Source organism: Drosophila tropicalis, unplaced genomic scaffold (genome assembly GCF_018151085.1).
Source record: "Drosophila tropicalis isolate 14030-0801.00 unplaced genomic scaffold, ASM1815108v1 contig_593, whole genome shotgun sequence".
In the NCBI taxonomy this organism is placed as follows: Eukaryota; Metazoa; Arthropoda; class Insecta; order Diptera; family Drosophilidae; genus Drosophila; species Drosophila tropicalis.
The window spans coordinates 9729868-9757546 of NW_027173070.1; the positions used below are offsets into that span (position 1 = coordinate 9729868).

The 27679-nt window shown below is 36.5% G+C and overlaps 2 protein-coding genes across 2 annotated transcripts in view; one reads left to right on the forward strand and one right to left on the reverse strand.

Annotated features, from left to right (window-relative positions):
* Positions 1-27679, forward strand: part of 5-HT1A (5-hydroxytryptamine (serotonin) receptor 1A) — a 76045-nt gene that overhangs the window by 25731 nt on the left and 22635 nt on the right. Inside the window, exons 2-5 of the mRNA XM_068288765.1 lie at positions 5177-5947; positions 6319-7011; positions 10061-10194; positions 12364-12473. Coding sequence (XP_068144866.1) covers positions 5923-5947; positions 6319-7011; positions 10061-10194; positions 12364-12473 — 962 coding nt within the window. The 5' untranslated portion in view covers positions 5177-5922. The remainder of the gene's footprint in view (positions 1-5176; positions 5948-6318; positions 7012-10060; positions 10195-12363; positions 12474-27679) is intronic.
* On the reverse strand, positions 10239-12168 carry Ir56a (Ionotropic receptor 56a). The gene is made up of 3 exons (XM_068291278.1): positions 11812-12168; positions 10990-11381; positions 10239-10839 (listed from the first exon to the last, which is right to left on the reverse strand). Exons 1-3 carry the CDS (start codon positions 12166-12168, stop codon positions 10239-10241), a joined length of 1350 nt encoding a protein of 449 aa, XP_068147379.1.

Here is a 27679-nt window from a genome sequence, read left to right on the forward strand (position 1 = left end):
GATCAATTGTTTTTTATGTGAATCTCGAAAGAAAACTTGGACAAATTTCAGTCCAGACTTGTAGTCCGAAGTCTAAATCTACCTTATTAATGTCCTTATCAGTAAAAAGTTGAAGAGGATTCTTAGTGCTTAGTTGTAAAAATGATATTTCAGTAGGCAAATCATTCCTAAAATGTTTAAGTCTCTTTTAAACTGTTTCTAACACATTTATTTAAAATTTTTCATTTATCATCATTCCCAGGTTCAAATGGCTTACAACATTCACACAACAGATTAAACACAAATCCCTTTTGTTACTACTGTTACCAAATAAGCAAAATTTTCATAGACCACTTTAGTATCACTCCTAGATTATTTTGTGTAATCTAATTCATTGAATTCCAATGGATTCATATACCACTCTATGTTGAAAAACACAAATTGATGAATTCTACTTGAACCACTACACAAAGCAAATATGCATACATAACAATTTTTGTAAACTTTCGGACTTAAGAGTAAAAGCCCTAACATAAATTCATATGAATTTTTTTTTTTTTGAAACGAATTTAATCGAATTACAATTTCAACTAATTCCTGACCCAGCTAACATTTGTTTTCCCTGCCATCCAGTATTCTGGCTATTTGGATGTTACACAAGCCGCAACAGAAACAAATCCTCCAATTCTCTTTTTGTTATTTTTTTTTTTTTTTTTTTGACTCCAAAATATGCATTGAAATTTTATTTATTTCACGCCCTCGTTTGAACATGAAATAAGCTGGCATTTAAATATTTGCAACAATTTTTATTTGTCTTGTTGTTTTATTGGCAAAATTGTTGCAATTTGTTTTTGTGGTCGAAACAAGGACTCTCATCCTAGTGAGAGGGTGAGGCAGAGTAAAACGGAAAAGTTTTTTGTTGCCAGATAATTGTACAAAAAATTTCAGTGCGTTTGAATATTAATAAGCAATTAAGATCTAAACTAATAATCACTGCAACTGAAACTAATTACAGATGCAAACGAAAAATTTACTACATCAAGCATACCTAAACTAGGCCCTAAAGCTGTAAATTATTTTGCAATTACAATGCAAAAACCAAAAAGGACTTCGTATTGGAATTTCTTAGATACCCTGTACTACGCACTTTTCAAAACTTTGTCTTGCTATGACATCAATGTTTGGAAAATAAAAGCTAGTTTTATCTTAGCTAAGCTAACGCAAGGAATAAGAAGGAAGAAAAAAAGCGTATCCTGAAGACCACCTCAAAATTGAATTGAAAGTGTGTATGTTGAAAAGATGTTACCACAATTCAGTTGATGGCAGATCCTGAATGAAGTTGCATCAATGCTTTCATCTGCCTGTTACTCACAGCTAGACAAACACAATAGACCCACAGGCTAGACTACAGGGTATGGGCTAAAAAAAAAAAAGAGAATGAGATGAAACTGGCAATTCGCAATTGGCAAAGCTGGCACAAAACAAAGGCAAAACAATTGCAAACCGACCTAAGGAAGCTGTACATGCATAACACATAGAGCCACAAGGGCGAAGTGCGGTGAGGCGGACAAGGGTGAGGACAAGGCATAGCGAGGACATGCCAATGAAAAAGGCCTTTCGCACAGGACATGGCAAACACTCACTGGCATGCTGCAAAGATAGAGAAAAATGGCGTATGAAATGAAGCGGAAATGGTGCAAAATAGCACCAACCCCACACCCCCGACCGCCCACTCAACATTAGAAAGAGAAAGAGAGAGAGAGAGAGAGTGAGAGACAAAGAGGAAGGTGGCTGGAGGCAGCCACTTACAGAGCTGAACTAATATGTACATTAGTATCCTTTGAATGCATGCGAACAACTGATAAATGTCTGGTCATGTCCTTACCTCAGTATGTGTGTGAGTGTTGTTGTTTCTTCTTCTTCTTCTTTTACCATGTATGGGTGAATGGTGAAATCGAGCGTCACATGAAAAATGCATGCCATTTATTTTATTTTATTCCATTTTAGTTTAGTTCTTGTGCCACCGACACAAACATCTGCCTCTGCGGCGCAAGGCAAACAAAAAACAAAATAAAAACGAGCTTTTATCCTGAAAAAAAAATGCAATTTGATAGGCCACACACACACAGAGTAAAATATTTAGGTGATTTATGAGTACTGCTACATAAATTGAAATAATATTCAAGTGCATCTCAAAGTATACCAATACATCATTCACACATACATACACACATATGTATACACACATATCGGGGTCAGAGATAGGCTCAATTTTGTAATTGCTATTGATTTATAGTTGGCCACAACTGCATCAGCATAAATATGCGATAAGCTGCGTCTATAAAAACAAAAAAAGACCGTATCCTAGCAACAGCTCGTGAGGCTGGTCAACCGCAACAAGTGCACAAGGACGAAAAAGGATGCAGGTGCTAGTGTACGTGTGTGTGTGTGTGTGTATGTGTGGATAAGCGACATGTGTCGTCTTTACACTCAAATGCACTTCAAACAAGCTCACGTAGTAGCTGTCCGTTTATCCATCTAACCACCATTCATTGCACCTTCATTTTCCTTCTCCTGTTGCCGCTCGTCCTGCTCAGCGCACAGATTACTTACCTTGAACATTGCTTACCTCCATGGCTGACATAAACTTCCGCATTAAATCGACTTTGAACTTGAAAATGTTTGCTACCAAGCAACCCACACACCTAGCTATCTACGTGTTCATGTTGTTGGCATTTGAAGGTTACACATGCAACCAACCTCTTAGCTCCAACTTTTTCCTGTATTCTCCCTGTTTGTTTTTTTTCCCCTTAGCTAACCTTTTACTCATTAGGATTTAATTCATGCATAAGTATATACATATGTACATAAGTGCATACGTGTGTTTTTGTACCATGTAGATATGACTGTTTGAAAAGCATTTCAAATGCTTAGCTGCTAATCAACTCTGGCAAAAGGCAAAAGAGCAAATAAAAACTAAGCTAATGACGCATATGATACAGGTAGTTCCTGCTGCGTGGGTGGACTTGCAGATGTGGTAGATTAAAAAAGCTTATTTTAATTTCCAATTGTGAACAGAAAACCGAATATTTAGGGTGAGGTATAATATTTAAACTTTGTCCTACAAAATATTTTGAGCTCAATCGATCATAATTACAACTCCAACTAAGAGATTCTTAGTTTAAAATATAATTGATAAAATATTGTTGGCTCAACAATTTAAACTCTCAGAAACTCTCAATTCTTAACCTGATTGGCCCTCCAAACCTTAAGACTTTTACTTGATTTATATATCAAAATTAGATTAGCTTGTTTCTTTACTTTCTTATTGAATCAAAGCATCAAAAGACAATTCCCAAATAGTGAAGAATACACAAATGTTCTCAACTCTTGCTGATTGTAATAATATGAATCGATAGACATAAGAATATTATCTATCATCAATTTAATAAGGTTTTTTAAAAGCTACAAAACATAAGAACGCTTGTTAGCCAGTTTACTTTTGTGGGTGGCATTAATACACCCCTTTTTGCAGACAGTTCGAGTGCAGTTCAAATCAAAGATGGTTAAACTACACAAAGAGCCATGTTGCAGTTGCTTGTTATGTTGCTGAATTGTCTATCAGCTTCGTTGGCTGGTGCTGCTGCTGCTGTTGTCTGTTACGTGCTGCATTTTAATGAGCTTTTGTAGTCACTCAGTCACAATTGCATAAGGTATCGGATTATTTTTATTTTTGTCATGGCAAATAGTCTGTCTATTTGCAATTTTTGGTTTCACTGCAATTAGCAAAACATACTTTTTGGGAGTAAACACATGTCTTAGATTAACGAACTTAGCAAAACATTCATTAAAATTGCATTTAAGAATTTTCCGCAAAGGAATAATTCGGAGTTTCATATATTAGGCGTCACAATTTAGGTTGACAGTTTATAATTTAAGAAGAAGTAACAACTTTTAACTATTAGTTTAAAGCTAAGCAACTAAGCTAACAGTTTTTTTTCACAAAAAATACCTATGATCATTAGCTATAGTTCATTTTGTTTGACAGTTTTATTGATAGGTATTAAAGTGTTTAACTTTTCTTATTTAGCTTTAGAGATTTTTACATCTCATGACAGTGGCAGTTGGTCGGAATATTCAATCTCTTCTGCGGATACGGCAAAAGGGAACTTCAATCTAAACCAAGCAAATCCAAAAAGTTAACCAAAATATTTGCCTAGAAAGTGGTCTTCTAGAATGTTGCGGGTGGTGGTGGGAGGGGTGGGCATATCAAGTAACTTGCCGCACAAAGACATTACACATGCAACATTTTCGCTCGAGTTTTATGGCGCCGCAATGTATACTATACATTAGTATGTATTCTAGATATACACGAATACATACACATATATTTCTATGTATAGTACGTATATTGTGTAGTTACATGCGATGACATTTTACCATGAAGCAGGGACTTTCTCTCCCGATTTCCCCTCTGTCTCTCTCTCTCTCTCTCTCCCCTTATCACCCTTAGTCTATCTTTTGCTCTGGCTTTTTTTATGCGTTTTAAATTTATTTCGTTGGCGTTGTCGCAGCACAGAAGCCGCTGGTTGTGGCGCCTGTCGTACGCACGCAAACTTCCGGAACACATACACCCAGACCCTACACACACACACATACACACATGTTCTTTTTCTTGTTGTTGGTGTGGGCCTGGCCGACAACAAAAAAAAAAAAGAAAGAAATGAAAACAACTTTTGCTTGGCGCAGTCTTCATTTTTATTTATCGTGCAAAGTGATTCTGTGTAATTGCAGAAATTGCGTTAAATTATTTAACAAGCAAGCACAGCAGAGCAAAAAAAATAAAAGAAGAGAGTGAGGAGGTTCTTCCACAAGCAGTAGAATGAACGGCCCGGGAAGAGAAGGCGACCGATTGCGGGGAGATTTCAAATTCATTTACACTTTACGCACACACAATGTGCAGGAAATTGATATAATAAATTTCTGCAGCTGAAAATGTCGCACACACATTTTGCTATGGCAGAGCACCAGGAAATTATTTCTGGCAAACCAAATCAAAAAAAAAAAAACCTATCTATATACATATATGTATGCCTGCCTATTTTGTATTGGTAGGGGAAAACAGATATTGCAAATATTTGAAAAATTTATTTGAATTTATTTATATTTATGTGTTCTAATTGAATTTCCATTACAGCTGGGCAAATGAATGTGGCTTGATGGATGGAGGGGGGCAGTTGGCCCCTTAACGATGAGTGCCGGATGTGAAATTTACTTTAAGGATATGAATATGGCCCATAGCATATGAGAACAAACGGAAGAGCTTAAAAAACAAGTACAAAAAATAACCAAACAAAAAACAACAGCAACAACTACCAACCAGCAACACGAACAACAACAGGCAGCAACAATCACCAACAGCAGAAGCAGCAGCAACAGCACTAAAAACACAGCAACACTGCCAGCAACAGCAATAAAAAAACCATTCAACCCAAAAGACGTGAAAGAAAGGGGAAGAAAGTGAAAGACGCCGAAAGAAAAGTAAAAGCCAAAAGCCGAAATTGTAAACGTTTCCATGTAAACACTTGAAAGCTCGTTAGGATAATACATCCTGGCTGGAGCCACATATATTCACATACACACACACATACAACCTCATCTGCCACTCCCTTAACCCGCGTGTGTGTGTGCGTGTGTAATCATGCGACAACATAGTCTGAGTAGCCATAGCTGGAGCTACTCCCATTGTCACCAGGTCCCACCTTCATCTCACCGTAACGTCTCTTCTTTTGGGCCATTGCCATTGCATAGTCGCGCTTCCGTTTCCGTCTACGCTCACTCGCCTCATTTCCGCTACGGCTGCAATTAAGCGAACTAACCCCCCGAAAAACTACACTACCAACTGGCAACAGCAACCGTAGGAGCAACAACAGCAGCTACAAAATGGCACACGAGACTAACTTTAATGGTATGTAGTTTAAACTTAACCTTAAGCATTAACTAAATCAAATTTGCTCCTGTAACGTCCACAAAATGGTTCAGTTAAAAATACATTTGGGAGGACTTCTTGAAGATGAGGATATAATAATAAATTAACAAAAATATTTTGATTGAAATTGTTGTAGCTGGTTTAAATTATTATCTTTAGCCTATTCCCTCAGATTTTAAATTGATTTCCAGTATTAAGGAAGTGCATTTGCTAGATGGTTGGAGAAATCATTTCCAATCGAATAATTTCCTCATATAAAGGGACCAAGTTATAGAAATTTCCAAAATTAAAAAAAATTTGAAGTCAAACCATTCACAATTTTATAATTTCAAATTTTTCTGTATTTTCAGATGCCCTAGACTATATATATATTGCGAATAGCATGAATGACAAAGCCTATTTAATAGCAGATCCTCAACCAGATCCAAAAGATGATAATGACGATGATAACCATGTACTGTTAAATGAAGGGGAAGAGGAAGGTGACGAGGACGACGATTTGGAGGAGGATAGTAATAATAACAACAATAGCAACAACAGCAACAACCATCACTATTACAACGATGACAATGATTTGCCAACTGTCAGATCCTTGGACGGCATCATTCCCAATACAGATACAGCAACCAGTTCACCCCTGGCCACAGCTGCCTTTGCGGCAGCCGCTGCAAGTGCTTCAGTGGCCGCTGTTGCTGCCCGCATCACTGCGAAGGCGGCACATCGAAGTTTGGCCAACAATAGGGCGACATTGGCATCAACAATAAAATTGATCGATGTGGACAATAACTATACAAATGTGGCTGTTGGCCTGGGTGCCATGCTATTGAATGATACACTCCTACTCGAGGGCAATGTGAACGATACGGCATTGAGCATATTTGGTGAATTTGTAAATCGTAGCGGGCAATTGGCAAACGATAGCACAGCTATCAATGTCACTGCCAGCAAAGTGGATGTCGATGCTGAGGATGACTTCACGCAATTGCTGCGCATGGCCGTTACATCGGTGCTGCTGGGCCTGATGATACTCGTCACCATAATTGGTAAGTACATGGAAACGTCATTAGAAAACAGCAAGAAACAAAACAAAAACAAAAATATATAAAAACAAAACAAAAAAAAAAAAAATAAGAAAACAAAACAAAACAAAAAAAATAAAAAATAAGAAACAGGGAGAAGGGAAACGAAAGCCAAAGTCCAAACATAGACATAATTATTTCCGCCAGTTTGGCCAGGCCTTGTGCCTTCCCATCCCATTCCAACCGATTCCCAGCCCCATCTCTTACAAGTAAATTCCACGAATGCCGGTCTCAGGCACGCGCTTCGTTCCCAAATCCGTGGACACAGAAATACAGAAAGAGAGACTGAGAGAAAGTGCGAGGAAAGGGGGCAGTGAGCCAGATACCATGGCCCAGAACGATGGGCGATGGGTTTGATGGTAAACGGGAGCAAGCATTACACTGGGGAATATGGCAAACAATTCAATAAGAAGGCCACAGAAGGAGGAGGCAGCAAGTAGATAATAAAATACGCGTAACTGATATTTATGATGCTGGGACCATTTTATATTATTTATTATTGTTGTTGTTCTTATTATGCCTTGGCACACTGGGATGGATCACTGATTTAAATTGACCGAAATACATACATATATAAATAATTATTCCAATGTTTTAAATACAATTGCCACAATATTTCTAGAAATCAGACAAAGTATTTAATTATCGATGGATAATTCTTTTTACTATAACTATTAAATGTAGAAAGTTTCAATCAGTTGCGAATCTCGGTGATTTCTTAGGTAACATTACGCATACGCACTGTATGGCGCCAGTGGAGATATCTTTCAATCAATAAAGGGATGTTAACAAATCACAATCCAAAGTTTCAAGTTTTAATTCAAAATCTTTATTTCCTCGTTCCAACTGAAAAATGAGATCTTAAAGGTTCTATACCAAAGTTGGGTCTTTTTTTCTGCTTATCCTAATTCCTTCTTATTGACCCAATGTGCTCTCTGACTGCGACTGTATCAACAGTAACAGCAGCAGCAGAAGCAGCGTCAGCTCAGGCTCAGGCTCGTTATTAATAAGGCGGCTCAATGACAAGGACGAGAACAAGGATATCCAGCATTGTTGTTTGGGCCACATTCATTACACGCATTTAGCCATAAATCCAAAGGCAAACATAGGCAAAAAAATAAAACGAAAAAAAGAAGCGAAGCATTAAAATTGACAGTCAATCAATCAATCAATCACAGTTGTTATTGTTGTTGGTGCTATTGCCATTTTTATTGTTCTCGGTCTCTGCTCTAGGAATTACCATTACAAAATGTATGTAAGTATGTGTATGTATTTATGCATTTTAAAATGTTGGAAACATACGTGTGGAAAGTGTAACAGACGGAAAATTGATTTCATTAATTTAAGTAGATTTCATTTAATTTAACAGCCAGCCAAAACAAGAGCAAAAAGCACAATGTCAGACAACAAATCAAAAGCCAAATGAAAATCATCACCATTTATATGCATGTCTCCTTTGCATTTAGCTTTCACTTTGCATACCCAGGAAGTTTTTGTCTAGGAGGGCATATTTAATCTATGAATGGCAAAGGGCTATTCTATGTAATAGCTACACTAACTAAATGAACATCAGAAATGGAACTTGAAATTGATAATAACCATAGCTCAGGTTTAATTGAATTTAAACTTACTTATAATAGGTATTCACAATTCGAAGCGACCTTGTAGTTAGTCTGACCCTCCTCTGGTTAGAATTGGATTCTTCTCATTTAATTTGCGTTTATTTAGTTTAGTTTTCTTTTTGTTGCCTCATTGCTCGTTTAGAGAAAGAAAATGCTAATGAGTTTCTCTATAGCTCTGATAAGTAAAACGACAGCTGTTGCCTTCAAAAATTGTCTGGCAAACGTAAAACTTATTTTACAAATGGAAAATATAAGAAATTGAAAAATTTTATTTGTTGAATCTACAATAAGTGTCGGTCAACAAATGGAATGCTTGAACTTTGTATGGACCTACACTTAAAATTATCTTAAGTGATTAAAAAACAAAACTTGATTATAACTATTTTCCATTTAGAAGTCATACGCCTTAAGCAAAAAGAAAAGTAAGAGGGAATTTTTTGTTTTCAAAACATTTTCCAAATTTTTTAAAGCTTCCCTCGCAGTCGGTGAACCTGCTAGCTGCTTGTCTACTTGCCTTTACTTTGACACTGAAGTGTCTAATTGCATATGTGTGTGTGTGTGTATGTGTGTGTGCTGTCACCAGGGCAGTCGGCAAATTCAATGCCACAAATTGCATGTCTCGCACCTTCTTACACCTTGAAGTGCGCCACAAGTAGTCCTGACAGCCAGTAGAGAGAAGAGCAAGTGGTAGAACTAAGAGACATCAAAGGTTGCATTCCGCCCATATCCGTCTCACACTCGTAAACACCCACATACAGAATCATTCGGTGAGATGTGGATACCCCTCACCACCAACCACCAACCATCTAACTAGCAGCCGCTGACACTGTCAATTTCTCAGTGGGATAGGGTAAAGTTTACGACAGCGCGATTAGCTCATGTCGTTTATTTTGGCTTTTGTGAACTTTGTCTCTGGCATCGCCTTGGCTCAAGTGCAACAATGGCTGACTAAAAGATGGCTCACTGGGTGGCTGACTATTGGGTTGGTTGGTTACACTGCACTGCATGGCATGGACAAGTGTAGAATAAGATTCTCATTTCATTTGGCACAGCAGAAGCGCGCAAGCATGACCCATCCAAAGAAGAAGAACAAGTTTTTCACAATTTTCGAAACGAAAAACTTTATCCGGTTTCGGTGCGGTTTTTGGGATTCAGTTTCTTTTTTTTTGTTTTTGGGTTTCTGCAGCTGCTCTCAAAATTTGACGTAATTGAATTGAAAAGTTTTTGCTATTCACTTCTCTTTACCCCCGCATACAATCATCATCATCACCCATACCACTACGTTTCGAAAAGAACTAAAGTCAATTTTCGCAATTAGGCTATAGCCAGTGTTTTAATTTGATTTTCATTGTGCTTTACTTTTTTTTTTTTTCTCTCTCTCTCTTTTACAGGCAATGTGTTTGTCATTGCGGCAATTATATTAGAACGAAATCTACAAAATGTGGCCAACTATCTGGTGGCTTCATTGGCCGTAGCTGATCTATTTGTTGCCTGCTTGGTGATGCCTTTGGGAGCTGTGTACGAGGTGAGTTCATTACATACATACATACATATTTCTTAAATTTACATTTAACGATAACGATGCACAAGCAACTCAATAATAAAGACAATTATGCCAATAAACATGAATATCATATAGAAAGATAATAAAATGCCATAGAATTCCAAGTTTAGAGGAGCCAAGGTTGTGATTTCTACAGAAACTTGTTTGTAGTAGCCCCGTTCCGCTCCCATTTGGATGCCATTTTTTATAAACTTGATGAACATCCCATTTGCTCGCATTTGATCGTTATAAATAAAGAGGGCTCTGCTCAATGGACTTCCGATATTTACGGCATTGCGAAGAAATCGTGGAGCCGAGCATAGATCATTGTGGGCCATCTTCAACTTGGGATTTTCCAAATGCCGTTGAATATATTCAATTTTATCATAATGCTGCTCTTCGACCACATAAGCATAATTCATATCCAAAGTATTCAGATGGTGGTCCATAGTACTGGAATTCACCAGCAATAGCTGAGGCATCAATTCGATGGGCAAACTGTCATGCTCAAACAATTCTTTAACATGAGTGTCAGTGTACAATATTCGTAGACCACTTGCCTTCATAGTCTCGACGTCGGTTATGGTTGGTTTATAGTAACCAGAAATGAGATGCATGGTCAAAAAGCTTGAAGCAATATAAAGAGATATCAATAAAAATAAATAAAAACTAGTCTCGACATATTTCTCTGGCGCAGTTAGTCGCTGAAAAACTCGACGGGTACGTGGCATTCCAATAGATAACTGCAAAGAGCTCTCCACTGATGCAAACAGCGACTGGTGAGGATTGGTCAGACGCTTGATGAAAAAGTGAACCAGTATGCAAAACAATATGAACATTCGAAAGGAGCTTTTACAGATGGTTTCCAAATATGTGCACTTCGGCATCGGGCGTCTATTTGGTACCACTAGACAAATTCGTGAAATGATAACTAATGGACTGATTCGGCACAGTCCATCATCCTCAACCAAGTTGGGGGATATGGCAACATTGCGATCGCCGGCCAAGCGTTTAAAATTTGCAGTAAAATTCTTATTGTCTGGTAAATGATAAATCTCCAAGGTGGCATTTACGAAATGTGCAAACTCAACCAGTAAACTACCCAAAACTCCTCCTAACTGAAGTTGATTTCCTCCATTGACTCCATTACTTTGAACCGTAGAATTGTACTGAAAAAATTAAAAACACCAAAAAATTAATAAGTACCCTATAAAATATCCTTATTATAACTAGTGTTTCTTGACATTAACTCACCACAAATACATCGGGCAGCTTATCATAAACAGGCACACGAATTTTCATATGTTGCACATTAAGATTGATAAAAAAATATTTTTTAACAATATTCTTGGTTATTTGTCCAGTTAAATTTATAGTTACAACTCTCGAGCGATAGATAAAGCCGTATACATAATATCTTTCGGTTTTGTTGCCGACATCATTTTCGTTTTTGAACATCAACACTGAATGCAAAATGTGTAGATTCCAGCACCAAGTAAAGAACATTTCTATCTCACTTGCATTCGGTGATTGCTTTGCAGGCGACTTGTAGATAAATACAGTGGGCATTTCATGAAGCGTTCTTAGAGTTGTATTTACCGCTTTCAACATGGGATCATCCATTAGGCTAGAGAAGATTACAACCACGAAATTATTTAAGGTTATCAAGTTTTTTAGTTCACCAATCCTTTGGCCAGCAACTATTACAGGACGTTGGAATTTTTCCATCAGAGCATGTTGCAAAGATTTGCTGACTACATTGTTGGAGGAAGGTAAATCTTCATCTTCGGCAAAAGTGATAAAATTTCGATGTTTTCCATGGTCATCGTAACAATCGATAACATGCAACACAAATTGATTGTCCTCATCGCTGGACTGCAGCGGTTGCAGCTGACCCAGGACCAATGCAGCCGAAAGACTAAAGAAACTGTAGTAGAACCAAAGATTTGACCCCATGGCTGGAACGGACTTGTGTTGACTGTTTGACTCTGGCCACAAGTTGGCCACTTATATTGTCTTTCTAGTTGTATTTGCTTTGTCATTAGTTGTCATTAGTTTTTATGCAAATTTTTAGCACCATTCTGTTTGTCAAATAAGAAACTTAATTGCAACCATGAATCTTTCTCCCTCTCTCTTGTGGCCACTTTGCAGATAAGCCAAGGCTGGATTCTTGGTCCGGAATTGTGTGACATTTGGACATCATGCGATGTGCTTTGCTGTACGGCCTCGATATTACATTTGGTAGCCATTGCCGTGGATCGGTAAGTCAATTAATTATTTTAAGTGATTGCAAAAAACATAATTTATATTTATAGACTTTCCCAATTGTTAAGATACTTGTAAAACAAGAAGCCCATGAACAGATTTCTTTGCTTCCTTCCTTATCTAGGCATATGGGCTTGGATTTTGGGTGTGGTTTGGTGTGTGTTAAGCGAATCAATCAATCAAGTTTCGTTTTTTTTTTTTTTTTTCTTTTGAACATGTCAAATCTCTTTACAAATCCCCCCACAACGAAAGAAAGCGTCTTAGTTGGAAATTTTGGGGGCCGACTGTTGCCAGCCACCTGTTATAGACATATAACAAATCCTTTGTCATTTGATGGCTATATCAATTTGAAATTGTATATAAGTAGATTGTCCCCAAACCGAGCCCTGTTACTGCTTCAACATATGGCAACATGGCGGCTGCATGTCATCAATCAATTTGCCAGCAAACATATCAATCCATCGATTAAAACAGGCCGAAACAAAGCCAACTACAGGCAAAAGAGTGCAAGAATTTCAAATAATTTCCTTTTGTTTCTTTTTTTTCCTTGTTTCGATCGGCTCGTTTTCGAAACCATGGAAAACAAAAGCTGCAAACGTTTGGTGGTGGGCAGTAGAGAATTTTAATGCCCTCTTAACTGCAATTGGATCGGGAATATTTTGTATGTACATACATACATATATTCGTTTGGCAATATGTGAACAATCAACACAATGCAGAACGGTTTTTGGCTAATTGCATTTTATCGAATGACCACGCTTAGACAGGTCAATGCGGGCCAATTAAATGGTGGTTTTCAACTGGTTGTCGACCAGAACAAGAAGCCCCAAAAAAGCGTTAACAAATATTGCATAATAACCAGGCTAACCAGCAGCCAACCATTAAACAGTTTTCTACAGCCCGCATTTCAATACATTTACACTGTGCTACAAGAATTCTCTTATCCAATTATACGCAGCTAAAATAATTTTAAAGTGTTTGCAATTTGCTGGTAAAATGATTTTAAAATAAATAAACCTAATCTTTGGCACATTTTAATTTAGTTACTAGTTAGTTTAGTTACTAAGTTAGTTAAACTTATAATAGAAACACTTAATTTCTGTTGCATGGTGCAACGTGGCGAATGCGCAATACCTTTCAACCGTTCTGATGGTAGTTCATTAACAAAAAGATATTTTTAGTCATGTTGTTTTTGTTTATTTGCCACCAATTAAATGAAACAGTTTATTCGAACATATTTTCTATTTGAATTAGATTTTTAATGAAATAAATTGAGCATCAAATTTCACCCACTTGATGTGTACGTGGATGTGGTCAGAGTGACACGATTGGTGGGCATATTTTGATGCTTGGAACCTTGGGTGGGCCGGTGTGATTTTGTGCCTGTCAATTGGCAAATTGAAATGCTGGCTCCGCAAATTGCCTGTCAATAAACAAAGCCAAGTGATGCTTAGATTTCGCATGCATATCAATCAGCATTCGGCCACTTAAATGGCATCTACTTGGCATTGCTTCTTACATATTTGCCTGTCAGCTGGACGCCAAAATAAAATGAGATAGATAAAAGACAAGGACTTACTTTCATATTATGATTGCGTGCTGTGAAGGCACCAAAAGTATGCAAATGACAGAGCATGACAGTCACGTTGATTTGCCAGAGTGCCGTGACGATAATGATGACGACCATGATGATGATGATGATGATGATCATGATGCTGATACTGACAATACTAACGCTGATGATGATGAGGCGGCTCTTTTTAGGTTTTTTTGTGGGAAGACGGGAAGGGACTTGAAACAATTACCCAGCTATAACAATAGGCAGGAAGAGAATGAGAGATGGGAGAGTTGGGGTTGGGCATAGACAACATTTTATTTGTTAGTTGTCACTTGATATTTAAAATAGAAAGGCCTCATTTTATCACCAAATGAAATGAAAATTAATGTGCTTTTAAGCAACAGGACATTTTGGGTAGTTCATGGTTCATAGTATTGTTGCTGTTGTTGAGCCTGTGCATTAATAAATTAAGTTTATCAAACGATGCTGAGTCTTTGGGTGTCCTTCCAGAAGATGTGTTTCTGCCTGCCAACTGAATGATAAATAGTTCCTGAAATTCGACTACAATAATATTTGCAAGTATTTGTCGTTACGCTACGAATGTCAAGCTAAAAGAGTGTACCATAGGAATGCTTTTGTGTGTATGTGTGTGTGTGTATGTGTCTGTGTGTGTGAGCCAAGTGAGTGAATAAGCGAACCACCGAATGGACCAACATTTACCATCAAGTGAGTTCATTTTCCATGTCAGTAATTTTTAAGCAATTAAGACAAAGTGCCAACAATATTTACAGAAGTAACGGCATCAACAGCATGGGAAATGAGAACAGAGACCGAAATCGTTATGTCTGGGCCAATAACTTTGTAATACCCTATACAAACATTGGGTATGTCTCTTCATTAGGCTGTTTGCAATTGTTTTCAAATCAGACAAGTATTTTAAGCATTTCATTAAAGTAGATTTCAGTAAAGTAGATTCGTTGAGGAAGGAAAAAACTATAGAAGTGGGATAAAATAGTTTTGTATATTCTATTTTAGTGTGTATAGCAAGTGATAGAGAAACTTTGAGATATATTAAAGTCTATATACTCGTTTTCATCGCAGTCTTCACTAGTTATTGAGATTGTAACTAATGATAGTAAAGAAGAATGAAATAATTAGTACCTACTTCTAAAATTTTTAACTATAAGCATTATCTTAAAATACAGTTGGTTGTATGTTATTTCATTCTTCCTGTAAAAGACTCTATTCTATGATTACAGGGTATGAAATGCGCAAAACAGGAGACAATAACCTTTCCTTGCTTGTGGTTTCTTTTTTTTTTTTTTTTTTTAGCTTTTTTTTTTTTTGGTTTTTGGTCAACAAAATAAAGCCTATGGCGGTCGACAAATGGCGCATGAACATTAATCTTTATGCCACTGCCTCCATAGCGGTTGATCCGGCTCCTACTACTGCCACCATCACTCTTACCTCCTCCGCCCCTCTACTGCTTCTACTGCTGCTGCTGCTGTCGATATTGTGGGAAATATATGCACATATATAACACGCACATGAACCCACTGTCCACAAGCCGCACTTCCACCCAGATACTCTCACTCTATTCAGTCGTGCATAAATTTCATGCTCACGCTCTGTTTCTGTTTCAGTCTCTGTCTCTATATCTTTCGCTGACGTCATTATTAGTTCGAGCCCAAAATGACAAATGCCCCTTGGGTGCAGAGCGTTTAAATGCAAAAGTTTCATTGACTTTCGACTCGATGTTAAACAGAGACATATAGTAACTATGTACATACATATGTATCTGTATGTATGTATGTATGTATGGGCTGAAATTCAACCCAAATCGTCATAGAATAAACTGCATCGGCCTTACATATACATGTATGTCAGTATGTCGTGTCCTGTCCTGTTCAGTTCACTTCTGTTTTGTTCTCTACTGTCCTTTGGCACTGACCAACCGCAAATTGTTGTCGGCCTCTGTTGTCCATTGTCCTTCCTCCTGTCTACTGTTTGCCGTTTCTGCTCTTGTGTCTGCTCTTGTGTCTGACATATTCAATTAAATTTCAATTAAGTTTCACATAGTTTTTGTAAATAATTCACCATTTAGCACTTAAAACGTAATTACATGTTAATATTCGTTCAGATAGACTCATTTCTCGGCCTTAGTCGGTTATTGCAGTTGACTATCATTTTTTCGTTAGCCTAACCACAAGTATAATAACCGCATTACACTTAAAAAAAAACGCAAAAACAACAACTGCACTCACGCACACTCACACACTCCAGACACATCCACCACCCACTCTTACTCCCTCTTGGTATCTGGTTGGTTATCTGTGTGTATAATTGTAATTGTTGTTGTCAGTTTCATAGTTTTTTTTCTTGCCCTAAGTGTCCCATAGTGGCAGCTAAAACTACACATCGGAGTAACCAAATATTGTTTGAATTTAATTAAAAAATATTTATTCAGAATTAGTTTTTAGCATATTGGGAATAACATATCATTTTAGTTGCATTTGGAACTATATTTGAATATTATGTATAGTTGAATAAGTTCAAAATAATAATAAGGTTCTTTTATTTATACTGAATTGCAGTAAGGTTCATTATATAATATTATAAAGGATTAACATCAATTCGTTCATAGTTCAGTAAATGACATATTTGATGATCAAATCAAAACATCCAAAGAATGACTCATAATATAGAATTAAGTAATTACTTATTTTAAAAAGTTTGTCTTTAGTTAATTTAAAAATTCGAAGTCTCGACCGAAATTTTAAATAAATAAATTGTAAATGAAACTATCAAACGCATTGATAATAAATGTGTTAAAGTTTTTACGACAAAGGTTCAATTCTCCGTTTCATAGCATACTTTTTTGGGCAACTTCCTTTTTTCAATGGAAACATTAGTTCATTAGTTATTTTAATAAAAATAAGTCTCTTAATCATTATTATTGTTGAATGGATTAAAGTTAATTTTAAAAATGAAAAACACTGAGTGAATGTTTCTCTGATTAGTTTTCATCTCACTGGACTCATACAAATGACTTAAACTTTAAACATTTTATATGAAATTTTTAATAACAACATTGTTCATTTGAGCAGACTGAATGGGAAAACTTTTTGAAGCCAGTGTTCGCTGCCGCTGCCGTCTAGCATAAGTGCAAATGCATTTTGTACTCATTTTACATAATTTTCATGTTATAGCGCGACATTTTGGCGTTACTGCAACCCCAAAAGCTCGCCCTGCTTTAACTTGAACCTTTGCCACATAACCGCAATGTTCATATGCAGTTTGTAAAATCTATAAAGGATAAAACTTGTGGGAGTTGAGGTTAGTGTTTGGGAGAGTAGGTAAAGGGCAAAGTGAGCGTATGTAGGGGAGTGTAATTTTTAATTGCACATGTTGGAGAACACAATTTTCGGAGCTCAGCTGGCAGATTAGAAGCTTGGCCAAACAAAAGCATAACCTTAATTAAATTGGCAGTTAAACAAACGCATTTAACAGTATAATTAGTTTTCGTGGCAGTCAGGCAGACGGCTGGTTGGTTGCTTGCTTGCTTGCTTTCCTGCTGGCTTGTAGGCTGAAAGCCTGACAGGCTGCAGGGCTGACGGGACTCAGGGCAGGAGAATTACGCTTCATTTGCTTTGCACATTTGATTTCACATTACCAAGAGGAGAAGGATGTTCATACATATGTGTATATGAACATTCCCGCTCTCTGTCTCTCTTTCTCTCTCTCTTCCTCTCTGTCTTTGTGTGTGTGTGTATATGCCTTTCAAATGTTTAATGAGACAAAGTAGCAAACAGTCGAAACGAGACGACTGAGAGAGCTGAAACTGTTGGTTGAGAACGTTTTTGCCAGAGGAGGCGAACAAGGCAAACAAAACCAGCCAAGCAATAAAACCGGATATGTTACTAAGACATTTATGTTATCTGCTAATGCTTTGCCAACACCAACAACTACAGCAACACACACAAACACACGCGCACACACAGATGTGCATGTGTATTTGTAACCAAAAAGTAATAGTTACTATGACATTTACAATGAGGTGTTTGTAGCCATTTAAAGGCACAAAACAACTAACTCTTACCATTTGCCGAGTCAAGTTCATAAAACAAACAAACAGTCCAAATTGAGAATGGCTTTAAGTGATGTGCACACACACACACAGAGAGAAAGAGAGAGAGAGACACATATACACTTTAATTTGTGTGTGTGTGTGTGTGTGTTCGTGCCTGCCATCTATGGGGGCATATACAATCTCGATTAGCATGAGCTTGACATAATTCTAATGATTTATGTATTTGAGCAGCAACATCAACGAAATGCCTCAATCAATATTTACGACCAGAATGGTCAATGCCTTCTCTTTGACTTTGTGAATGGGTGTGTATATGCATATGTGTGTGTGTTTGTGTGTGTTTATTAGTATTAGTCTTAATTATAATGACCACATTCAAATTATCACTGGGTTTTAAGCACAAGTTTTCTGATTTCAAAACAAGGTTGATATTGATGCGAATATATGAAATCTTATTACTCTTTGCTGTGAGTGTTCCAATCCTTTTGTTTTGTCTATCTTAAGAAACGAAAAACTATTAATAAAAATGTCAAGAAGAAACAATTAGTTGATTTTTTGTTCCCTATTCGAATAGAATACGCTAGGACGGAGCGAATTCAGCAGGAAGACGAAGCAAAAAGACAAAATGGCAGAACGTAATCGACTTAACTAAATTAAGAAGATACCCACATAAGAATTTTGTTTTTACCAACCTTAGGATATCCAACTTATTGCAACTGACTCTCGATACTAACGTGGGATTTCCTGTTCAGTTCTTTTATAAACCTTCTTTCAACCTTGGCTTTGATTTGAAGCCTTGTTTTACATATTTCATACCTATTGTTAGACTAGATTGAATCTTACTTCTCCACCTATTTAAAGGAACGATATTAAAAAACATGGTACATATTATTCACTTGACTCCGAATTCGATGTTTCACTTATGTACCTAATCCAAGTCTAAGCTAGAGTATTTGTATATTAAAAGCAACTACTTAAATGCAGAAAAAGTCTCTTTAAAATATAAACGAGCCCTAGCAGCTACTGCTCTGTTGTTTGGTAGGCTTAATATTAATGCCTTAACTACTATGGAAATTCTTTTTCATAAGGTATTTGTTTATTGAAAGTGGTTTTAAACATTGCTCTCTTTTTTTCTTTTCTTTCAACCTCATATGCATTCTTCATTGTCTATGAAAATTGCACTTAAATACGAGAGTTCGTTTTAACATTGGGTTTAAAATAAAAGATGGATAGAAAAATAATTTATATTGTATGTATATGTACGTATTTATTTGTGTACAATGCAAACTGAATGATAAGCAAATAAACAACAACTAAGAACTCATTTTTTTAAAAACACTCACACAGCCACATTGTTTTACCAGTGATGTGAAATTAAGAAATAATACGCCAAATTGAAGTTCAAAAGCATTCTTAAAATATATTTTAGTCAGAAAACATCCACAGAAAAATAAAAGGAATAAACAAATTGCAAATAAAGTGAAATATTAAAATTTATGACTATTCCGTAAGTTTAAGTCTAAAAAAACCAAACGTAGCTGAAGAAAATAATTACTCAATACTTTTTTATTTAGGGGCTTATACATTAATGTTAACTGACTAATATTTCTTCTCGTATTCATTACTTGATTTTTTCAATTCCAAAGTTAATCTTACTTTGGTTTAACCTACAGACTTAAGGCAACTCAATTAGATATTGATGCTGACAACTATTCTAGACTCGCTGGAGAACAAACTTTTCAAGCAATTAGGATGAAACAACTAGGCAAAGTGTGCCACAATTGTATGCCACATGAAAGCAACATATTCATTTGAATGGCAAACCGCCAAGCAGCAAATAGACAAATAGAGAAAGAGAGAGAGTCATAAAAAGAAGGAGAGAGGTGCTGAAGTGGGATAAGAACCACAGGCAAGATGAATTACATTTCTATAACTGTCACAGTGCGGCTAACCCCAAAAATCCTTAATTTAAATTTAGAATTTTTCGCTTTAATTTATTTATTCTTTGCCTATATTCTGACTGACTCTTTTGCTTCTTTTTGGTTTGTTTTTGGTTTTGTTCACTGTTTGCATAAATCAAAATAATGACTATTTTTTTGTTTGGTTTGTTCTTTTTAGGATGATTAATCAGTGTGAGAAGTAAAATTGAATTTTATATAAATCAAATGAAATGCCCGCAAAAAAAAAAACTTTTGCCAACTTGCCGATTGAGCAAAGGGGGTCAGGGACACCGAGGATAGAGCCCGCTCCTCGTGTGGTTGTGGTGCGAAGGGGCCAAAAGACAAATTGAAATTTTCCAGTCAAATTAAAAGGCTGATGTTGACCAAAAGCAGCTACACACACAAAGAGAGAAAGAGGGACAGAAAGTAAAACAAAGTGAGAGAGAAAATGCATTAAAAACTAGAGAAAACTCTGTTCAAGCCTTTTGACTTACCGAAATTACTTTTGCCACTTGCATTTGGTCGCAAACATTGAAAAGTTTGCGGTTATATTAAGCCATAAGTAAGTGTCTGTGTATGTGTGTGTGTGTGTGTGTTTGAGGTCTATTTGTATTTATTTTTGAGTTTAGCCCCAGTGTGTTTTGCCCGTGCAAAGCCATGTGATTAATGGCTGGTTTTCTGGTTTGGACAAAACTTCGAACCGAACAGTATAAAACAGCACAAAACAGAACAGAGCAAAAGCTGAACAAACGAATAGGAGAAGGAAAACGTAACGATAGGAAAAACTTTGTTAGCCAGAAACCACAACGCAAGCCAGTCAAAATCCAGGAAACGTAAAGCAAATAACCAAAAAGCAGCAGGCAACCAAAAATAGTCAACAAGCTAACCAATTCACAACTCGGAACAAGCTACGTTGTTGGCCATTGTTCGTCCTAACCTTAGGTAACCCAAGACCATTTATTTTCCATCGTTTTGGCTTTTCTTTACAAACTACTTAAGGCCCAGAAGTTACCCTTACTATACCAAAGGCCAATGATGTTTGAATTGCAGTTAATGAAGTCAATTTTCCAACTGGAATTCACTTATAGAGCATGCAAATTTGCCAATAATCATGCCTTACTTTTACAAAAGAAACAAGATTGATGGAGGAGAACAGATAGCATTCTGGTCTACAGTACAAAAGATCAGCAAAAATACTAAACAAACGGCAACAAATGTCAACCAAGTTGATGTGTATATGATTTTTGAAATATGATTTACTTCTTTTATGCAAGGAGAACTTTCCGAACACATTTATAGGTCTGTAACTTAAAAGAACATTGAATAATAGAAATTCCAGGAATAATTTGTTAGTTTCCTAATAATTTATTGTTCAATTTGTCTCTTTTTCCGAGAAACCCATCAGAGACAAGAAAACGTTTTCATCGACTGCTAAGCCCCAATAATTAAGTTTATGCAAAATTCAGAAGAAATCAATTAAAATTTGCAGCTTTGCAGTCAGAGATATGTACTTATGTATGTATGTACATGTAAATAGAAAATGGCCTATTCAGTTGACAAAATGAGCACATAAACTGCAGACCAGGAAACGCAGCAGGGCAACCAGACAACAATCAGGGTATAGTTGGTTGCATATACTCCTATAGACAGCATATACATAAGAGCAACAGAATAGGGTGAATGGATAGGGGCCATAGACCATGTCTACTTGGGCTTTTGTTTTCCTTGTAATCTACATAAGTTTCTTGTTTGTGGGCCATAAATTACAATTGCTGGCACCCTCAACCAAACAACCAACCAACCAACCAACCACATACGCACCACACGCACTGTAAAAAAAAGTAGGGAAAAAAAGAAGAACAGGACGCATATGCAAAGGGACTCCGTTGTAATCAAGAGAAGACGACACATCCTGTGCCAGCTGTGCGGCAAGTAGAAAACTTTACGTACTAAACAAGGCGGGCAAAATAACAACACAAAACTCAACTTTATAGAGAAATCAGCTAAACGCAACGCCATACATACAAAATATATACACACACATGGACTGAGTACTTGGAGAAAAGACAAAAAAAAAAAAGAACAAATTGACAAAAATGCTGAACTCTTCTCATGTTAAATCTTTTGGCTATGTAAGCATGTTTCCAAATTACATTTGTTGCTGTCAGCAATTGTTGTTGCAGTTGTCGCAAGGCTCACAATAAATGACAGTTTCAAATAGTAAAACAATTTGCGACAGATACAAAACCGAACAGATACAAAAGAAAACTTATTAAATATGTTAATTGATTTCAGAAGAGCATCATACATCGACAACACCTTTCAACCCAATAATTTGTAATTATTAAAGCTTATTCGAATCAATTTAAAATCAATGAATTGAAAACTTATTTAATGGCTTTTCAATGCAAATTTTAATTGAAAAGCACCGAAGCTTATATGCTCTCTTGATTAGTAGTCTTAGTATAAGTCTTTAATTAGCATATGAGGGATTATTTCTGTGATTTCAATAGAGAAATTTGGCAAGACACTCGTTTGCAAATTGAATAAGGCTACAGCTTCTATGAAAATTCAATACTCTAAAGACTGATACAATACAGGACAAGGTAGTCTCGGCCGAGCAGAAGCATGCTTCGGTTTGGTACTTTATTACTTAATTGTCAACTGTTCTTCTTAACCCTGGTGTGCCGACCAAAAAGTACGTATCTTTTACTTGTGGCTAAACCCAATGCTTTTCTTCAACAGTTTATTGCTGTTCCAACCTTCGCGATAGATAAATTTCATTGATCTACTCTCTCACTGAAGCAGAACAAATCGACCTTAGAGTGATGCCTAGAAAAATATTAAAAAATAGTATAGAGAACATGACCAAATATATTGCCTTTCTAATAATTCAATAAGGTAAAAGTTAGTTAAAAATAAATGCCAAAGTCAAATCTAGCACTTGGGCCTGTTGCTTTAGATCTGCGCACAAATGTAGGCAATACATTTGTATATGGATTTAATCTTATTATTTTCAATTGCTGCTAAGACTGACAAAAACAAATGTAACGACAAACGTTGACAAAAAACAGAGAACAGTAAAGTAAGTTTAGCTCAGCGAAAGTAATTTAGCTAAAAATGTAATCATGTCACAGCTGCCGTAGGGCATACGACAAAAACAAAGCCATAACCCCAACTACAAACTGAATTTCCACTCTCTCTACAAACACACACACACACGCATAGTTCTTATTTAAATGAAAATCTAAAAGGGGTGAAGATAAATATATTTGTTTTCCTTTTTTTTTTTTGCCTCACTTACCACTTGGGCGATTTGAAATGTAATGCCATCGATTAGCTGGCCAACAAAAACAATTGGATGACAGGCATCAAATATGCAAGTGAATTGAATAATGGTCAAATGGGAATTGACAATATAACAATGCAATAAAAAATATATATGCATATAGGTATATAAAACACAGCAATGAATAAGAGAGAGAGAAAAAACAACACAATGTAAAATCATCAACAAAATGAAAATGCATAGATAAATATTGACTGACGCCACTCGACAATATAAAATTTCAATTAATTATGGAGAGCTTAAAAGGCAATGTTTTAATTCTTTCTCTTTTTTTTTATTTCTCTCCTTCACACTTGTATTTTAATTTTAATCCGTTGGTGTGTATTTAGAAACCAAAATCTCCATAAATATCAAAATAAATTCATTAGAGAAGAGATTTAGACAAAAGAAATTCAAAATTTTAATTTATTTAATTGCTAAAATTTAAGTAGACAAGATAATTCAAATCCCAATGAAAGCTTTTTTCATATTTTCTTACTAATTGAGTAAAATGTATTTCTACACTTTAGTTAATTAAATTTAAGTCATGTTAGTGCTTGAAGATTTTGTCTTAGGACTTTAAGATTTTTCTCTATTTAAAATGACCAAACTTACTTATCTTGACTTTTTGAGCCCAAGTTTCCGTCACACGTCAAATCTCCTTTCAGTTGGAAAAATAATGAGCATTTAAAGGAAATGCTTACTTGCGGGGAAATTGATATACAAGTTTTTTTTTTTTAAATACATTCATTAATGTATGTACATATGTTCAAGCTCGCGAACAACTCTCTTGAACTCAATTTTAGTTCATTAAGGTTTATCTTACTGAAATATATTCCTCCTTAGTTCAAATTATAGATCAACTTTTGTGCAGCTTCTTTTCAGCTTTCTGAATAGTTAATCATGTTTGGAAAAAAATGTTATAAAAACTGAAATTGAAATTATGTTCCAGGACTCACATCAATATCTAAGGACCTTATTTCAATGTCTTAGTAGGCACTTCCATGAAAAGAACACGATTTCGTTTCCAAAAGTGTTGAGTAATGGTTTTTTTGTATGCTAGGCGCGCAATTTTGAAATGCATTAAAAAAGTGTTACACTCGAGTGCCGCGCATTTATCACACATATACACATATAATGGAAAAAAATCACATTTAAATTATTGTTGCTTTCATGCCACCCCCTTATCCCAGAAGCACGCCTCCGTCTGCCTAATAAAAATAATATAAATTGTTATAATTCATCACTCAACTTAACTTTGGCAACGCGTCGCCTGCTGCTGCTGTTACTGCTGATAAATTGATTGACTTCAATTCAATTGAATTGAATCTAGGCATAACAAATTATAATGCTTTTATATCGTATGAGTCTTATGTGTATATATATATGTGGTATTTATTTATATTCCGGTTTCGTTATTGGCATTGATGTTAGTGTTACAATTAAAGATTATGGCTTTGAGAAAATAAACGGACTGTAGGTCTGTCCCGAAACGTGTGCTCGCTATCGTTGCAAACTTAGAAGTCAGTGTGACCGTCTTTTATTATTATATGCTGGCTTAGCACTACGAACTGGCTTTAGAAACGATGACCGCTTCTGGTTCTTTTATTGTCTATCGGTGCCTGATCACCGGTTCCTACATTCGGCCTTCCTGACGTTTCATTCGACTCGAATGAAGTTTCCCAAGGTTTCATGAACTCGGCCACAGTGGATGTTTTAGTTGGTCCTTCCGTATCTCCTATTTTTTCAACCTCATATCTTCCATGTTTCTGGACTGATACGACCTTGTACGGACCGAAGTATTTTCCTTTAAGCTTAAGACCTACCCCGTACTGTGTCCGCTTTATCGCTACTAAATCGTTAGGCCTATATATCCTTTCGATCTTCCGTTTTGCATCAAAGGACTTTCGATTTTCGTCCTGTAGGACTTTAATATTTTCAATCGCCCTATCTCGGATCTCTTTTCGTTCCTCATCCAACTCGTTCACTATGCATCCTAAAATACGCTCTCTTAGCTCTGCATCTTCAGGAACTCTCATATCTAAACCTGTTAGTATCTTAAACGAACTCACTTTGGTGCTTCTTGGCTCAGTGTTGTTTATCAGTTGTTGTACCTTGCCTACATGCTTATACCAGGTTGCTGGGCTTTCCAAACTCAATTTCGTTAACATGGGTACAATGATCTTGTGCATTCTTTCGACCTGCCCGTTTCCCCGCGGAACACCAGTTGTAATTAATAAATGTTGTATGTTATTGTCCTTACAATACTGTTCAAACAAATGTGACGTAAACGCCGTTCCCCTATCGGTCACTACTCTCACTGGGTTACCGAATATATTTGCTTGTTTTTCCAAATGATTTACGACTTGGTCTGCCCCGGTACTTCGGGTAGGATATAACCATACGAACTTACTGAAACCATCAACAACTACTAACAAATGATTGTACCTCTTCTTAGTGAGGTCCATCGGCCCCACATGGTCAATATGAAACGTAACTAGCGGCTGATCTCCCTTATCAATCGCTGTCAGATACCCTTCTTTTCTACCCATTTTCGCATTTGTTATTATACACTGTACGCAACTCTCAACTATTCGTGTAACTTTTCCTTTCAATTTTCGAATGAAGTATGATTTTTCGACCAATAACTGTGTTTTCTTTGCTGAGAAATGTCCTTGTTTATGGGCAAGTAAGATGATTTCATTCTCCATCTGCTCGGGTACTACGATCAACTGCTTATTGGCATCTTTGAACAAGACCTCATTCAAAATATAGAAATCCTCATACACGCCCTTTTCAACTAGACTTCTTACAGCATTTGTCCAATCATCAACCAATTGAGCTTCTTTCAGACGATGAATAATACTATCCGATATTGAATAACAGGCGACTCGACTCAAAGCATCTACATGCCTCATCCTTGATCCTGACCGATGCTCTAGACTGTAACTAAAATCCTGCAAGAACATGGCCCACCGGGCTACTCTCAAGGGAACTTCCTGTTTTTTCATGGTCATAGTAAATGCATTACAGTCTGTAACTATAGTGAACTGCAAGCCAAGAATGTAAACTCGCCACTTCTTTAGAGCCTCAATTATGGCTAGAACTTCTAGCTCGTATGAATGATAGTTCTGCTCACATGCTTTCGTTTTTCGACTCATGTACTGAATTGGATGGAACAAATTATCCTCAGTATCTTTCTGCATTAGAATTGCCCCATAACCATATTTTGACGCGTCAGCATGGACCTCTGTTTGCGCTTTCGGATTATATAACTTCAATACCGACTCACTCGTTAATGCTGCCTTCAATCGTTCAAATGATATCTCCTCGATCTCGCTGAACACAAATTTACTATCCTTCCTTAGCAAATCGGAAAGTGGCTTCGCCATTAAAGCATATCCCTCAATGAATTTTCGGAAATACGATGTTAAACCGAGAAACCTTTGCACTGCTTTCTTATCCTGCGGTCTTGGGAAATTGTGTACCGACGAAATTTTCTCTTCACTCGGTTTTATTATCCCTTCACTAATCACGTATCCTAGAAAATTGACTTGATTTTGAAGAATCTGACACTTTTTCCAGTTTAGCTGTAATCCATTCTTCTCGGCTACCCCCAAAACTAATTTAATTCTTGACATTCCCTCTTCAATGTCTTTGCTTGGAATGATTATGTCATCCATATATACGATCGCTATACCTTTCTGAATCAACTCCTGCATTGCTGCCATCATGAATCTCGTAAAGACCGCTGGAGAGTTTGAGATACCAAACGGTACATATAAGAATTCGTACTGTCCTTTCTGAGTAACAAATGCAGTGAACTTTTGCGAACTTGCTTCTACTGGTACATGAAAATATCCATTTTTCAAGTCCAGTGTAGTAAAAACTTTTCCTCCTTGCAATTGATCAATTACACTGTCCATCAAAACTATCGGAAAATTATCGCGAATTATCTTTTCATTCAATTTTCTATAATCGCAGCACAACCTTTTAGCTCCGTTTGACTTTGCTACCAATACTATAGGGGATGCATACATCGATGTACTATCTCGAATAATTCCTTCCTCAAGCCATTCTTGTATCTGATTGTCTACAATCTGCTGATCGCAGTAGGCCAACCGTCTTGGGTGTTGGTATACGGGAATATCATCTTTCAAAATAATTCTCATTTCGGTCTTCGCATCAGGATTGCGTTTTGGCTTGTATCGCTCAACTATCATTTCGACCTCTTTAGCCTGTTCTTGATTTAAATGAGACAACTCTAAACCGATTTCGTCCTTCCC

Coding starts and splice junctions, on each gene's coding strand:
- Ir56a (XM_068291278.1), bottom strand. CDS start 12,168: ATGGGGTCAAATCTTTGGTTCTACTACAGTTTCTTTAGTCTTTCGGCT. Junction 11,382..11,811: donor ATGATCCCATGTTGAAAGCG/GTAAATACAACT, acceptor TAATTTTTTCAG/TACAATTCTACGGTTCAAAG. Junction 10,840..10,989: donor CGTCTGACCAATCCTCACCA/GTCGCTGTTTGC, acceptor TATTGCTTCAAG/CTTTTTGACCATGCATCTCA.